Source organism: Molossus molossus, unplaced genomic scaffold (assembly GCF_014108415.1).
Source record: "Molossus molossus isolate mMolMol1 unplaced genomic scaffold, mMolMol1.p scaffold_m16_p_10, whole genome shotgun sequence".
NCBI classification, from domain to species: Eukaryota; Metazoa; Chordata; class Mammalia; order Chiroptera; family Molossidae; genus Molossus; species Molossus molossus.
The window spans coordinates 68,074,417-68,089,964 of NW_023425345.1; the positions used below are offsets into that span (position 1 = coordinate 68,074,417).

Consider the following 15,548-nt stretch of genomic DNA (forward strand, 5'->3'; position numbering starts at 1 on the left):
AGACCCCAAGTTCTTCAAACAGCGAACCATTATTTCTCATATTACTTATTGACTAATCTATCACTTCCTGAGTTGAAAATATTATCTTTATCCTCTATTAACATTTTTCTGTTTCTGGTCTCTCGGTTCCACTCCATCAATTTGTCCGTTTTACTCTTTAGCATGCATTTAGGATCTGGTAGGGCTAGTCCTTTCTCGTTATTCTTTTTTGAAGATTTTCCTGGCTGTGCAGCAATGATGTATTTGAATGCCCTGCCTCCTACATTTCTGCCATGACTCTGTTTAAATCAATATAAACCTGGTGTACCTGGGCCCTTCCAGTAACAAATGGTTCTTCAAGAGAGCCATAGTGATGCCTTAAATTAAAGAATGGCCTAATTTCCTTTCTGTTTTCATTAGTTCAGTACAAAACAGAGGGCTACAAAAAAGTAAATCCTGCATACCTCCTTCATCACACCCAGGTACTGAGCACGCACCATTCCATTGAAAGCATCCTACCTGAGCGATGGTCTCCGGGTCCAGTGGCTTGTGGTCATTGAAGCCTGTGTACTGCCCTGATGACGTGGACCTTCTAATAGGAGGGCTGTCGATCTTCTTGAGGGAGTCGTGCCGGCTGATGTTGGTCAGGCTGCCATGGCCTGGCCGGCGCCTCCTCTCCGGACTGTCGTTGTTGAGGCCACGGTTCTGCAGCAGGCCCCGGGGGTGACTGGCCAGGTTTGGGGACCCCAGGTCAACTGAGGAGTTGGAAGGAGCATGTGGGGGGTGGAGGGGACAATGGCCATCACTGGTTCTGCCAGGACGCCTTATTGGAGGGGGTGGCTCTCCTCTTTTTCTTTGTCTAGACATACACAGAAAGAGAGAGAGAAAAGGACAGCTTATCATACTGGGTCCTACCGCAAAGCTGTGGCACTGTGGCTCCTCACAGCCCCCAGGAGAAGTGGAGGTTCGGGAGCCAGGGTACCAGACTCCACCCACCTGGCTACATAGCCATCAGGATGCCGGTCTGTAGGCGAGTTCATGTCCTTGGATGAAGACTTGTCCTCGGTGACTGGCCCACTGCTGGCCTCGCTGTCAGCTTTTTGGCTCAGAGTGTCTGAAAATGTATCATCCCTGAAACAATGAGAATCAAGAGTGATGGTCTTTTGCTAGATGAACAGGAACAAAAAAAGTGATGGCATTTATGTATGTAAGCCTCTGATTAACATAACATTTTTCTTTTCATTATAAAAAGAATACAGTTCCACTGCAGAAAAAGTGGAAAATTCAGATATATGAAGAGTGAAATAACAAACACCCATAATATAACATAACATCCAGAGACGATTGCCATTATGATTTTTTAAGAGTGCCCTTGTATACTTTTTTTTAATGCCTGGAATACACACCTACAATATGTGCACATACAGGGTGGGCAAAAGCAGGTCCCAGTTGTGAGTACGTGAAACACGGAGTTTATTTTTGCATTATTTATTAACACTGTACTATTTTCCATATGGACAACTGCCATCCTACTTTTGCCCCAGCCTGTGATGTACAGTATTTACATTATAGATGCTTATGTTTATATACTTTAGACACAAATGACTGATACCTGTATATACATACATACTATTTCTTGGATTCTGAGGTACCTATTTTAACATTTCTAAAATTAGGCTGACTCATTTATTCACCTTGTATATTTTATGTGGTATATTTCCCTTTTCCTTGAAAAGCTGCTCTTAAATCGGTGCTGCATTGTGAAATACTGTCTTCACAAAATAGGGATCATACCGTCCATATCACTTTGTAACCTGCTTCTTTCATGTAATATATTATGACCATCTTCCTATCTCTTTAAGTAGTTTTGAAATTAGAGCTTTCCCATCAGCAAAAAAAAAAAAAGAAGCCGGGGGATGATATTTTTTAAACTTGAGGTCAGTATCTTCCTTTTGGGAATGTGGAAGGGAAATGGTGGACAGACACCACAAGAAGACCACCGCTGTGTGTGGAGTCAGCAGTCAGTCAGCTCCTAAAGTCCTCTGCACAGATTCCTAGAATCTGGAAGCTTCAGGAGGCGTCTCAACCTCGGGGCAGAGCCTGGGAAATGAGCTGCTGGCCCTGCAGGCCGATCAGGGACCCGCGGGCAAGGCAAGGACGGTGAGGCTCAGAGGTGCCACCTCTGCGATGCCCCTGCTCTCTCCTCGCGAGGCCACGGTCACCGCGAGAGCCACGGCCGGGGTCCCCCCCGCGAGAGCCACGGCCGGGGTCCCCCTCGGGAGCTCTGCGGGGCCGGGAGCCGGGAGCCGGGAGCCGGCTACTCACATATCCTGCACCACGATGTACTGGTGCGGCACGAGCCCGTCGATGCCGTTGTGCCTTCCTTCCCACCAGTCCTCGGACGCGCGGTGGTACAGCAGCAGGGAGGCTCCCTTCTTGAAGGACAGTTCTCGGGCGGACCGCCCCACGTAGTCGAACTTGGCTATGGCTTCTATGGGCTCGCACTCTACAAGGGACACACCGGAGAGCGGTGAGGGGCAGGCTGCTAGGAAGACGTGCTACACGATCTGAAAGGTGTCGAGGAGGCCTTCGAAATAAACCAGGCCATTTTAATATCCAGACGGAACGGGGAATAAACAAATCACCAAGCAGGAGAAAATGAGGGTGTTATAAGAGATACAGAAAAACATACTTTGGCTGTCAACAGTTTTTCAGGCGAAGAAAAATTGAACCTTAGATCTTAATTTCCACAGCCTGTTACTAGAGCTATAATGACAGTTTAATAAAAAATATTTTAAACTTTGCAATATGATATATAAGATCTTCCCTTGGGTTGTAATATCCTCCACAATAGCTCCATATTATTTTGACATTGATGGAGTTCCCTCGCAATATGTTAATCCTACTTATAATATGGAAAAATTATTAGCCTATAACACTAGGACGTTTATGTTTTTTATGTGCTTTTTCTTGGTTAATCCTCACCTGAGGATATTTTTTCCATTTATCTTCAGATAGAGTGGGAGGCAGGGAGGGGGAGGGGGAGAGGGATAGAGGGCGGGAGGGAGAGAGGGAGAGAGAGAGATATGTGAGAGAGACACATGATTGGTTGCCTCCTACACGCAGCCCCACCAGGCCTGGGATCGAACCTACAGCCCAGGTATACGCCCTTGACTGGGAATCGAACCCCTGACCCTTTGGCGTGTGGACTGGTACGCTAACCACTGTGCTACCCTGGCCAGGGCTGATGTGCTTATTTTTAGAACAATCAAGTTTACAAAAATCGCCACATTAAATACTACTTGAATACATTTAATTTCCACATCTACTTTTTTAGCACTATGAAATCTTCAAACTACCACCAACAGTGAAGACAACTGTGTTTTCTCCCGTGTCAGTAACAGATTCTAGATATTACCTATGAAACTAGCATAACTTAAGACCGTCCAGTACTGTCATTAAAAGATCAGATTCAAAATCTGTATTTTCTAGAGATCAAACAATATTCAAGGGAATAATAGTGAGTGAGAAAAGCCAATCTCAAAAGTTATATACTGCACGATTCCATTTGTACAGCATACTTGGAGGAGACGGAGAACAGATGAATGGCTGCCTGAGGGTGGGGTGGGGGCGGCGACGGAAGGAAGGGGCCGTGGCTGTACAAGGCATCCTCGAGATGGAACTCGGCCGTCCTCATGGTCATGCAAATCTATACATGCGATAAAACTGTACAGAACTAAGTAAATATATACACAAATGAGTGCACGTAAAACTGGTAAAATGTGAATATGGTGACTGGATTGCATCAATGTCAGTTTCCTGGTTGTGATATTATACCACAGTTATGTCAGATGTTGCCCTTGTCGGCCAAGGGTGTGTGGGATCTCTCTGTATTGTTCTGGACAATGGCATGTGAATCTACAATAATCTCAAAATAAAAAGTTGGAAAAAAAATTACTGAATTCTGGGACTAGAATTGGAATTTCAGCTCTGATATTATTCTGACCACAAATATTGAAGGCAAATAAGCGGACAAATTAAATTAAACAACTATAAAAGGTGCATCCTGCGATTTTAACACATGGAGGTGTTCACATAGGGATTTACAAATTACGTGTCATGAAGTTCTTTTTAATAAATTGGCATGTCTTCATCCTTCCATGGATGTGTTTATTTGTATGCCCCACACCATGGACATGTTTATTCTGTCCCCAGGGAGAACTGGGGTAAAAAATGTAGTATCTGTCATCTCAGATCAACCAGGGTTTATTCTGTATCTGCAAGTTGAGAACAAGCTAAAGAGTCAATCTCTTTGAATATAAAGGTATAGTCCTCCTCTATGAAGCAGACTGGTAGATATTTAATAAAGCTCCTCTTTCTATTGTTTTAATAGAGAAAATATAATTTTAGAAAGAAGTACCAGAGTGTTAACATAGGATCTAAAGTTACAGTTTGTTGTTAAAGGACTAAAATTGTTGTTTTAAAATTATTTTTACACCTTCTTTGATGAGAAGTATACTACATGCAGACTGTGGTGCACTATAAAATAGTATTCACCGGGAACCGAAAAATGGCGGCGGAGTGAACGGAGCTACACAGACTGTCTCCCAGAACCAAACTGGAATTACAACTATAACACAGACAAATCGACGGGAAAAACCAACAGAAAAGCAGCTTGCGAGGACCATACAACGAGGGACACTGACTCCATCCCGGTAGGCTTGCGAAGGCGCGAGACGGGGCTGGGAGCCCACGGTCGGCAGCTCGGCAGCGGCCTTAGCTATAAGCGGCGCCCGCGGGTTACACTCCCAGGCGGCCCCACAGCGCAGCCGGGACAGAGGCTAAAACAGCCACAGCCACTCACCTTGGGCTCCGGCGGAGGGAGGGCAGACTGGACTGGAACTGTGTCGGGACACTCGGGGTTTGGAGGGCTCTCGGAGCTTTGGCTGAGTGCAGCCACTCAGGACGGTGGCCACATTGCTCCTCCCCAGGGCTCTGGGGAGAGGCAGCAGCCCCTCCCTCGGAGATCCAACCCCACCCTGTGGGCCATTGAAGTGTTAATTGAGGCTCACTAACGACCAGCATCTGCCCCACCCTCGTGAAAGCCCCTTGGCTGAGCACCAGAGGGAGGTTTTCAATCAACTGACAACCCAAAACTCATCAATTAACCTAGACTGCTAGCCTCCAGGCAAAAAGCTAGAGGATAACAGTACCTTTCCTGGGCTGGCAACTTTGACCAGGAAAGTAAGACTTGACAGTGGTGTTCAATGCGGGTCCTCCCTCGCTCATCTAAACACAGGAGAGGGAGCCACAAACAGCAGAACACCAACACCCACAGGGAGAACTTGACAGGCTCCAAAGCCCACAGTGATAGCTAAAATGGTGAAACACAGAAACAGAAGCCAAATGAAAGAGCAAGCCACCTCCACCGAAGATGAGATCAATGTGGAGCAATTAGGCATGTTAACAGAGCTAGAATTCAGAGCCATGATCTTGAGGAAGCTGAACAGCATGAGTAAGGACACAGAGACACTGAAAATAAGCCAAACGGAAATTAAAAACCAACAAGAAGAGATAAAAAATGACATATCTGAAATGAAAAACACATTGGAAGGTTTAAAAAGCAGAGTAGGGGAAGCTGAGGACCGGATCAGTGAATTAGAAGACAGGGTAGAAAAAATCAACCAATCAGAAAAACAAAAGGAAAAAACTATTAAAAAACAGGAAGACAGCTTAAGAGAACTATGGGACAACTGGAAACGTAATAATATTCGCATCATAGGAGTCCCCGAAGAAGAAGAAAATGAGCAAGGGATAGAGAATATATTCAAAAAAATAGTGAGAGAAAACTTCCCTAATTTGGTGAAGGAAGAAGGCATTCAATTTCAAGAAGCACAGAGAGTCCCAAGTAAGAAGAACCCAAACAGGCCCACACCAAGACACATAGTAATTAAAATGCCACAAATTAAAGACAAAGACAGAATCCTAAAAGCAGCAAGAGATAAGCAACAGGTTACCTACAAAGGGAACCCCATAAGGCTCTCAGCTGACTTCTCACAAGAAACACTACAGGCCAGAAGGGAATGGCATGAAGTAATCAAAGTCATGAAAAACAAGAATCTGAATCCAAGACTACTCTACCCAGCAAGGCTATCATTCAAAATAGAAGATCAAATAAAGAGCTTCCCAGACAAAAAAAAGCTAAGGGAATACATTAGCACCAAACCAGCACTGCAAGAAATGTTAAAAGGACTGCTGTAATTAGCAGGAGAAATGGGAAGAAAAATAGAACCACACTAAACAAAAATGGCAATAAATAAGTACATATCAATAATCACCTTAAACGTAAATGGATTGAATGCTCCCATAAAGAGACACAGAGTAGCTGATTGGATAAGAAAGCATGACTCATCTATATGTTGTTTACAAGAGACCCACCTCTCAACAAAAGACTCACATCGGTTGAAAGTGAAGGGATGGAAAAAAATTTTCCAAGCAAATGGAAAGCAAAAAAAAGCTGGGGTAGCAATTCTCATAACTGATAAAATAGATTTCAAAATGAAGACCATAACTAGAGACAAAGACGGCCACTACATAATATTGAAAGGATCTATCCAACAGGAAGATATAACCTTGATAAACATATATGCACCCAATATAGGAGCACCAAAATATATTAAAAATCTTCTGGAGGACTTCCAAGGAGAAATCGACAACAATACAATCATAGCAGGGGACTTCAACACCCCGTTGACAGCACTGGATAGATCCTCTAGGCAAAAAATTAGCAAGGAAACAGAGACTCTAAATGAAGCACTAGACCAAATGGACTTAATAGATATCTACAGAGAATTACACCCCAAAACTACAGAATACACATTCTTCTCAAGTGCACATGGGACATTCTCAAAGATAGACCACATGATAGGACACAAACTAAATCTCTACAAGTTCAAGAAGATTGAAATCATATCAAGCATCTTCTCAGATCACAATGGCATGAAACTAGAAATCAATTGCAACAAGAACATGCAAAGACATTTCAACACATGGAGGCTAAATAGCATGTTATTAAACAATGAATGGGTCACCGAGGAGATCAAGGAAGAAATCAAAAACTTCCTGGAAACCAATGAAAATGAACACACAACAACACAAAATCTATGGGATGCAGCGAAAGCAGTTCTGAGAGGGAAGTTCATAGCACTACAGGCCTACCTCAAAAATCAAGAAAAATTTCTAATTGACTGTCTAACCTCACAACTTAAACAATTAGAAAGCAAACAAAAAGAAATCCCCAGAGCAAGTAGAAGGAAGGAAATAGTAAAGATCAGAGCAGAAATAAATGACATAGAGACCAAAAAAACAATTCAAAGGATCAATGAAACAAAGAGCTGGTTTTTCGAAAAGATAAACAAGATTGATGGACCCTTAGCTAGACTCACCAAGAAACAAAGAGAGAGAACCCAAATACACAAAATCAGAAATGAAAGAGGAGAAGTAACAACCAACACCACGGAAATACAAAAGATCGTTAACAACTACTATGAACAACTATATGGCAACAAATTCGACAATCTCAGCGAAATGGACAAATTTCTAGAAACACACAGTCTCCCAAAACTATTCCCGGAAGAGATAGAAAACTTGAACAGACCAATAACAACTAAGGAAATTGAAGAGGTAATCAAGACTCTCCCAGCAAACAAAAGCCCAGGCCCAGATGGTTTCACGGGGGAGTTTTACCGAACATTCAAAAGAGAACTAACACCCATTCTCCTCAAACTATTTCAAAAAATTCAAGAAGAAGGAAGACTTCCAAACACGTTCTATGAGGCCAGCATAATTCTAATTCCAAAACCAGAAAAAGACACTACGAAGAAAGAAAACTACAGGCCAATATCCCTGATGAACATAGACGCCAAAATCCTGAACAAAATACTAGCAAATCGGATCCAGAAATACATCAAAAAAATTATTCACCATGACCAAGTGGGATTCATTCCAGGGATGCAAGGCTGGTACAATATTCGCAAATCAATAAACGTGATACACCACATAAACAAAATGAAGAATAAAAACCACATGATCATATCAATAGATGCTGAAAAAGCATTCGACAAAATCCAGCATCCATTTCTGATAAAAACGCTCAGCAATGTAGGAATAGAGGGATCATATCTCGACATAATAAAGGCCATATATGAAAGACCTACAGCCAACATCATACTCAATGGACAGAAACTAAAAACATTTCCATTAAGAACAGGAACAAGACAGGGATGTCCACTTTCGCCACTCTTATTTAACATTGTACTGGAAGTCTTAGCCACAGCAATCAGACATGAAGAAAAAATAAAAGGGATCCAAATTGGAAAGGAGGAAGTGAAACTGTCATTATTTGCAGATGACATGATATTGTACATAGAAAACCCTAAAGACTCCATCAAAAATCTATTAGACTTAATAAATGAATTTGGCAAAGTAGCAGGATACAAAATTAACGTCAAGAAATTGACGGCATTCTTGTACATCAATGATGAACTCACAGAAAGAGAAACTGAAAAAACAATCCCATTTACCATCGCTCCAAAAAAATTACGATACCTAGGAATAAACTTAACCAAAGAAGTAAAGGACCTATTTGCAGAAAACTACAGGTCATTGAAAAAAGAAATAGAGGAAGATATAAAAAAGTGGAAGCACATACCCTGTTCATGGATTGGAAGAATTAACATCATTAAAATGTCCATACTACCCAAAGCAATCTATAGATTCAATGCAATCCCCATCAAAATACCAACGACATATTTCATAGAACTAGAACAAATACTTCAAAAGTTCATATGGAACCAAAAAAGACCCCGAATAGCCACAGCAATCTTGAAAAAGAAGAACAGAGTTGGAGGGATCACAATACCAGATATCAGGTTATACTACAAAGCGACTGTAACCAAAACAGCCTGGTACTGGCACAAGAACAGGCATATAGACCAGTGGAACAGAACTGAAAATCCAGAAATGGACCCAAGGCAATATGCTCAATTAATATTTGACAAAGGTGGCAAGAGCATACAGTGGAGTAAAGGCAGCCTCTTTAATAAATGGTGTTGGGAAAATTGGACAGCTACATGCAAAAAAATGAAACTCGACCATCAACTTACACCATACACAAAAATAAACTCAAAATGGATAAAAGACTTAAATGTGACCCGTGAATCCATAAAAATTCTAGAAGAAAATGTAGGCAACAAAATTTCGGACATCATACGGAGCAGAATTTTCACTGATACATCACCTAAGGCAACAGAAATAAAGGAGAAAATGAACACATGGGACTACATCAAACTAAAAAGCTTCTGCACAGCAAAAGAAACAATCATCAAAATGGAAAGGCAACCCACTGTATGGGAGAACATCATTGCCAATGATGTATCAGATAAGGGGTTAATTTCCAATATATACAGAGAGCTCACACAACTCCACAAAAGGAAGACAAAGAACCCAATTAAAAAATGGGCAGAGGAGCTGAATAGACACCTCTCCAAACAGGACATACAAATGGCCAAGAGTCATATGAAGAAATGCTCAACATCACTAATCATCAGAGAGATGCAAATTAAAACAACAATGAGGTATCACCTCACACCTGTCAGAATGGCCGCCATCAACAAATCATCAAACAACAAGTGTTGGCGAGGGTGTGGAGAAAAGGGGACTCTAATACACTGCTGGTGGGAATGCAGACTGGTGCAGCCGCTATGGAAAACAATATGGTGCTACCTCAAAAAATTAAAAATTGAACTTCCATTTGACCCAGTGATCCCACTGCTGGGAATATACCCTAAGAAGCCTGAAACACCAATCAGGAAGAATATATGTACCCCCATGTTCATAGCAGCACTATTTACAATAGCTAAGATCTGGAAACAGCCCAAGTGTCCACCAGTAGACGAATGGATCAAAAAGCTGTGGTACATATACACAGTGGAATACTATACAGCGGTAAGAAAGAAAGATCTCTTATCCTTTGAGACGACATGGAGGGACCTGGAAAGTATTATCCTAAGTGAAAGAAGCCAAGCAGAAAAAGACAAATACCACATGATCTCACTTATATACGGAATATAATGAACATAACAGTCTGAGGAATACAGTAGACCCAGACACATGGAAGTAGGGCACAGACTGACATCCCTCAGAAGAGGGGATGGGGGGTGGGGGGGTGGGAAGAGATAAACCACAGAACTTATATGCATGTATGCATGACCAATGGACATGGACAACTAAGCCGGGGACAGGGTGGAGGGAGGGTGGGGTGGGGGGTGCCAATGGGGTAAAAAGGTAAAATATCTGTAACAAAAAAATAAATAAATAAATTCATAAAAAAAAAATAAAATAAAAAAAAAATAAAAATAAAATAGTATTCACCTTAAATATTAACTACTAGCAAAAAGAGGGGGCAATTTTTGCCTTTATTTTAAATGTATAGCTGAAATTCACCCAGGCCCTTCAGATTAGGCAAATCCTAAGTTTTTTCAATATGTTTGCTGATTTTTATGCTTTTGACTTACTTGTCCTAGAGAATGTTTGAGTTTATCAAGTGAGAAAGAAGCTTAGCTGGCTGCCCAAGGACTTCGTAGGCAGTCATTCCACATAAAAATCAGCAAACATATTGTTCTCCCTGGAGACAGAATAAACATGTCCATGGTGTGGGGGATACAAATAAACACATCCATGGAAGGATGATGACATGCCAATTTATTAAAAAGAACTTCATGACACACAATTTGTAAATCCCTATGTGAAGACCTCCATGTGTTAAAATTTTGTTTTGTTGGAAAAAAGGAAAGATACCAGCCCATAACATAGTGCACAATCCATGTACTTGCCAATGGAAAATGAAGAGAGAACCCTTCATGTCCTTCAATGCCACTCAGTTATACACTGCCAATGCTGGCCAAGGACTAGCTAAGACTACTTAATACATATATACATATTTTATCATAACTTCATAATCATAAACCTCTGTGCTCATGATCTCTTCTCTTTATCTTTTGAAACAACTAGCAACAGGATTATCCGTCTTTGCTTATTCAGTTCAAATGTGAAGATGTTATGAAAGAATGACCAGACGAATCGGGAGTATGTTATATTGGCAGCCCCGCTACATCAACTAGTAGTTCTGAGCAATTTCATTATTTTGACTTTTTCTGCTCCCATGAGAGTCATTTCACAGTCAAGTGTCAATCACAAGCTATTTATACACATCTTAGTCTAGTCACTGCAGAGCGAATCAATCTCGGGGCATGGCTCGCATCGCATGCCTTTCCCAGAGTCAGCCACACGGCCCTTTAAGGTTGGGCAGAGACTCCGCACAACGCTGCTGCTATCAATAACAAGAGTAATACGAGTATAATGCGATAGCTTCATTTTTTCTGCATGGCTATTATAATTTTGTGCAAAGGGAAAGAAAATTCAGTAGAGGATCTACATTTCTTCTAATTCTATACAAAATGTCATTACACCACACTTTCTCTTTGGGACCCCGATGTCTCTGACACTTGCCCTCCTAGATCTGTTGCCCACTGCCCTTGCAGATGACAGTTTTGTTCTGTGACAGCCTCTCTTCGGAAACAAAAGCTATTCTCTCTAGCGATACCATGACAGAGAAAAGAAAATAAATAACTGAGGAATCAAAAAGATAATCAATACTCTAGTTAATTTAGTTACAGGACTTGAGGGGCTGGGTGTGGGCCAAGGTGTCTGTCCTTTGTAAGTAATGGTTTTCTTTGGCAAAATCAGGTGCACACGATCAAAATGTTATCTAAAACACAGGGGCCTCAGCAAAGCTTTTCTTTTGTAGTCCAGAGGTAAGACAACTGACAGATGGCGTTTGGGAAGAGATGGCCACGGCTTTGTCTTGGCTTCTCCCGCCACTGGGGAAGGCAAGGAAACACGAGAGAAATCATTGTTGAAAAAGGAATGAATCATATAGAGAAACAAAGAAACTCAAGACAGAGGAATAAAGGGTGGCAGAGGTAGGGCTCGGAGACTTTCAAAAGCAACATCACAGCTCTCACTTGAGAGAATATCTTCTCACCCAAGTTCTGAAAATGTCAATTTATCCTACTTTAAAACACAAAGAAACTTTCCTTTTGTAGCAGAGGGTGGACACACTAGACACCGTGATTACCCTCCCGCTGAAATCAACTAAAAATGTTGGATTAAAAAAAAAAAAAATCTCTGTAATGGCATTGGTGAGCTAACATACCAGTAAAGAATACAAAGACTGCCCTGGCCAGTTTGGCTCAGCGCTTAGAATGTCAGCCTGTGGACCAGAGAGTCTTGGGTTCGGTTCCTGCTAAGGGCATGTACCTCCGATGCAGTTTGTCCCCTGCCCCGGGTGGCAACCAGTGGATGTTTCTCTCTCTCTTCCTCCCTCTCTCCCTCCCGCTCTATCTGAAGATAAATGCAAAAATGTCCTTGGGTTGTCCTCGGGTGAGGATAAAAAAAAAGAATGCAAAGACCAAAAAGTCTATGAAAGCGGGAATCCAGTGAAGTAAACAGAACACCAGGAAATGTGAGTCAGAGTTGCCTTGAGGGCATTTTCCCTGCCTGGTTAACTTAAGCTTTCATTTTATATAAAAGATTAAGTCCAGGGGGACTCAGTTGGAGAATCTACCCCACCCCCACCCCAAGTATCACAGTGAACTTCTAGTTCTAGAAATCTTCCTCCTTTCTAGCCCTCCACACTTCTCCATAGATTGTAACCACCCCACCCCCATTCCCACCCCTGGATTTAAGGAAATCATCGATTTCAGACCTTGGATCAAACCACGTCTGAGAACCCCAACTACATTCCTGTCCTTATGCGGATTTCCAGATTCAGTGCATACGACCTGGGTGGCCTGGAAAACCTCAAGCTAAAAATTCAATTTGGTCCCAGGCTGGTTGTACCCCCGGCAGAATTAAACACAAACCCTCTCTGGAGAAACTAACCTTCAATTGAGCCTAAAGGAATTTTACCAAGTTCCAAAGATATGTAAAAAAAATTTACAAAACTCACTGGAAAATAAGACTCAATGAGCAAGAGGCAATAAAAACAAATCCAGGAGGACTGCAGATATTAGAATGATCACACACATAATCTAGTCAAGGAACTAAAAAAAGGAATTGACCCCATACCTCACACCATACCTCCTAATAAATTCCTGGTAGAATAAAGATCTACATGTGAAAAACAAAACAAAACAAAATAAAACCCCAAAAACCTGTAAAGATTTAGAAGAGAATATGGGGGAAAAGAAAAAAAAAAAAAGAAAAAGAGAGAGAATATGGGAGAATTCTCTTCATTACCCCAGGGCGCATAAGGATTTTCTTAAAGGAGATACAAAGTGAAAGAACCTTTAATTCCTTTCAAATTAAGATCCTCTCTTGCCCAGCCAGTGTGGCTCAGCGTTGAACATCGACCCATGAACCAAGAGGCACATGCCCAGGTTGTGGGCCCGATCCCCAGTGGGGGGTATGCAGGAGGAGGTCAATCGATGTTCTCTCTCATCAATGTTTCTATTTCTCTCCCCCTCTCCCTTCCTTTCTCTTTAAAATCGATAAAGGAAGAAAAAATAAAAGTAAGATCCTCTCTTTAGCAAAAGATATAACAAACGCATGAAAGAAAAGCTACGGAGCAGAAGATATTTGTAAATTATATACCCAGTAAAAGACCTAATCCAGAACCACAATGAACTCTTACAAATAAGTAAAAAGCCAAAGCCAAATCAAATTAAATCAAGAAAAAACAAGAACACACACTACCACTCCCTCTCCTTCCCTGAAACTAATAGTGGCAAATGAGTCTTAATAGGCAAAAGACTGAATAGGAATTTCACAAAAGAAGAAATCTAAATATATAAAAATGAGTGTATCTGTATCAACCATGTTTTTTTATTTTCTGTATTCTGACATCTGGGACTTGTTGGCTCTGGAGGGACTGACCTTCCCAGGTCAGCCAATTCCTACAGAAAATAAGCAACTCACCAGGAGTGTGCTTTTAAAATACAATCCATCTAATCCAAAGCCCACACCCAACACCTCCTCTCTGGGGCTCTCACACTCTGGGCCACTACCCACTTGCTCCAGTCACCTCAGGACCAAGTACAGTGAGAGACAGCAGTCTATGCCCCAGAGCTGGCTGAAATTATTCAAACCTGCTTCATCTTGCCTCTCCGGTTCCTGTGGAAACACAACAAAGGCCCAGTTGCTCCCTCTCCTGCCTCACGACAGAATGCTCCTTCCTTTGGGAACTATGAGAAACCAAGCATCTTCAATGGCAATCATCTTCTGATCTGTTGGTCTTACTGTGTACCCCACGTTTTCTATTAATAGACTATTGTTTAAAACATCCTCATCAGTAACCAGAGAAATGCAAACTCAATCACAATGAGATACCATTACACCCTGACAATATTGGCAAAGATGACAATCATCAATAAAATCAAGTATTGATGAACATATACAACTGGAAGGCTGATGCACTGCCGGTGGAAGTGTACACCATCACAGCCAAATTTTCGAATAGTCTGGCGATATCTAGACACGCTGAAGACATGCTTACTCCTAGGCGCGTCTATCCCAGAGAAATTGCTGCACATGCTCAAAATATTCACAGCAGCACTGTTTTTAATGGCAAAAAAATAACACCCTATATAGTCATCAATAATGAAATATATAAGTGCAAAAAACTATTATACAGTAGTAAATTAAATGATAATAACTGTATGTAACGATGTGGATGAATCTCTGGCACATAATACTGAGTAGAGAAAATAATGAAAACTATATCCAGTAGGATTCCATTTATAGAAAGTTCAATAAAATAGGAAATGGAACAACAAACCACTGAAACACACAGATCTACAGCGGCCCCCATGGGGTAAGGAAGGCAATGGGACTAGGGGCGCACAAAGGCAATGACGTCTTTTTTCCCCTTAAACGTGGCGGCGGTTCCACGAGTGTTCATTATAATGTGACTCTTCATACTTCCCACATATTTTATAAGTACTGTTTTGTTTCTACTGAAATCTTAACATAAGCAGTTCTTACAAAGGACACAAAGACTAGCTGAGTAAGAGCATGAGCACAGGGCATACCATCTTCACTGGTGTGGGTCTCTGTACCGGCCTCTTGGTCCACTTCCTCCAGTGTCCCGTGCTCACTGTAGGGGCTGTCGCTGTGGAGCGGAAACAGAAATTCATGTGAAGCCAAAGTGGAAAGAATTTCAACAATGAACAACTGCTGGTGTAAGGAGAGTTCGTAAGACTTGGAATGACAAAAGAGTGGCCGGAGGGCCTTGCAGTGGAACTGCAGCCTCCAGGGATTATCTGGTCCTATGGGCATGTGTGTCCCTTTGTCTCTGACACAAAGGTTATTTTGCAGCTCTGTAAAGATCAAGTTAACTCGTAGAAAACTTGTAGCACGACACATAACTCTTACCCATAAAAATGAAAATGTGTTGAGCTCTCATGGAAGATGATTACTGCCCTATGGATGCTCCAGGTTTTGCAAATTCA

At 41.7% G+C, this 15,548-nt stretch overlaps 1 protein-coding gene across 2 annotated transcripts in view; it reads right to left on the reverse strand.

The window, feature by feature from the left end:
- SRGAP1 (SLIT-ROBO Rho GTPase activating protein 1) overlaps window positions 1–15,548 on the reverse strand; it is a 260,025-nt gene that overhangs the window by 3,730 nt on the left and 240,747 nt on the right. For both annotated transcript variants that reach the window (XM_036252855.1, XM_036252856.1), the window contains exons 18-21: window positions 15,129–15,208; window positions 2,305–2,485; window positions 976–1,110; window positions 499–838 (exon numbers count right to left, since the gene is read on the reverse strand). In XM_036252855.1, the coding sequence (XP_036108748.1) occupies window positions 499–838; window positions 976–1,110; window positions 2,305–2,485; window positions 15,129–15,208 (736 nt within the window). The remainder of the gene's footprint in view (window positions 1–498; window positions 839–975; window positions 1,111–2,304; window positions 2,486–15,128; window positions 15,209–15,548) is intronic.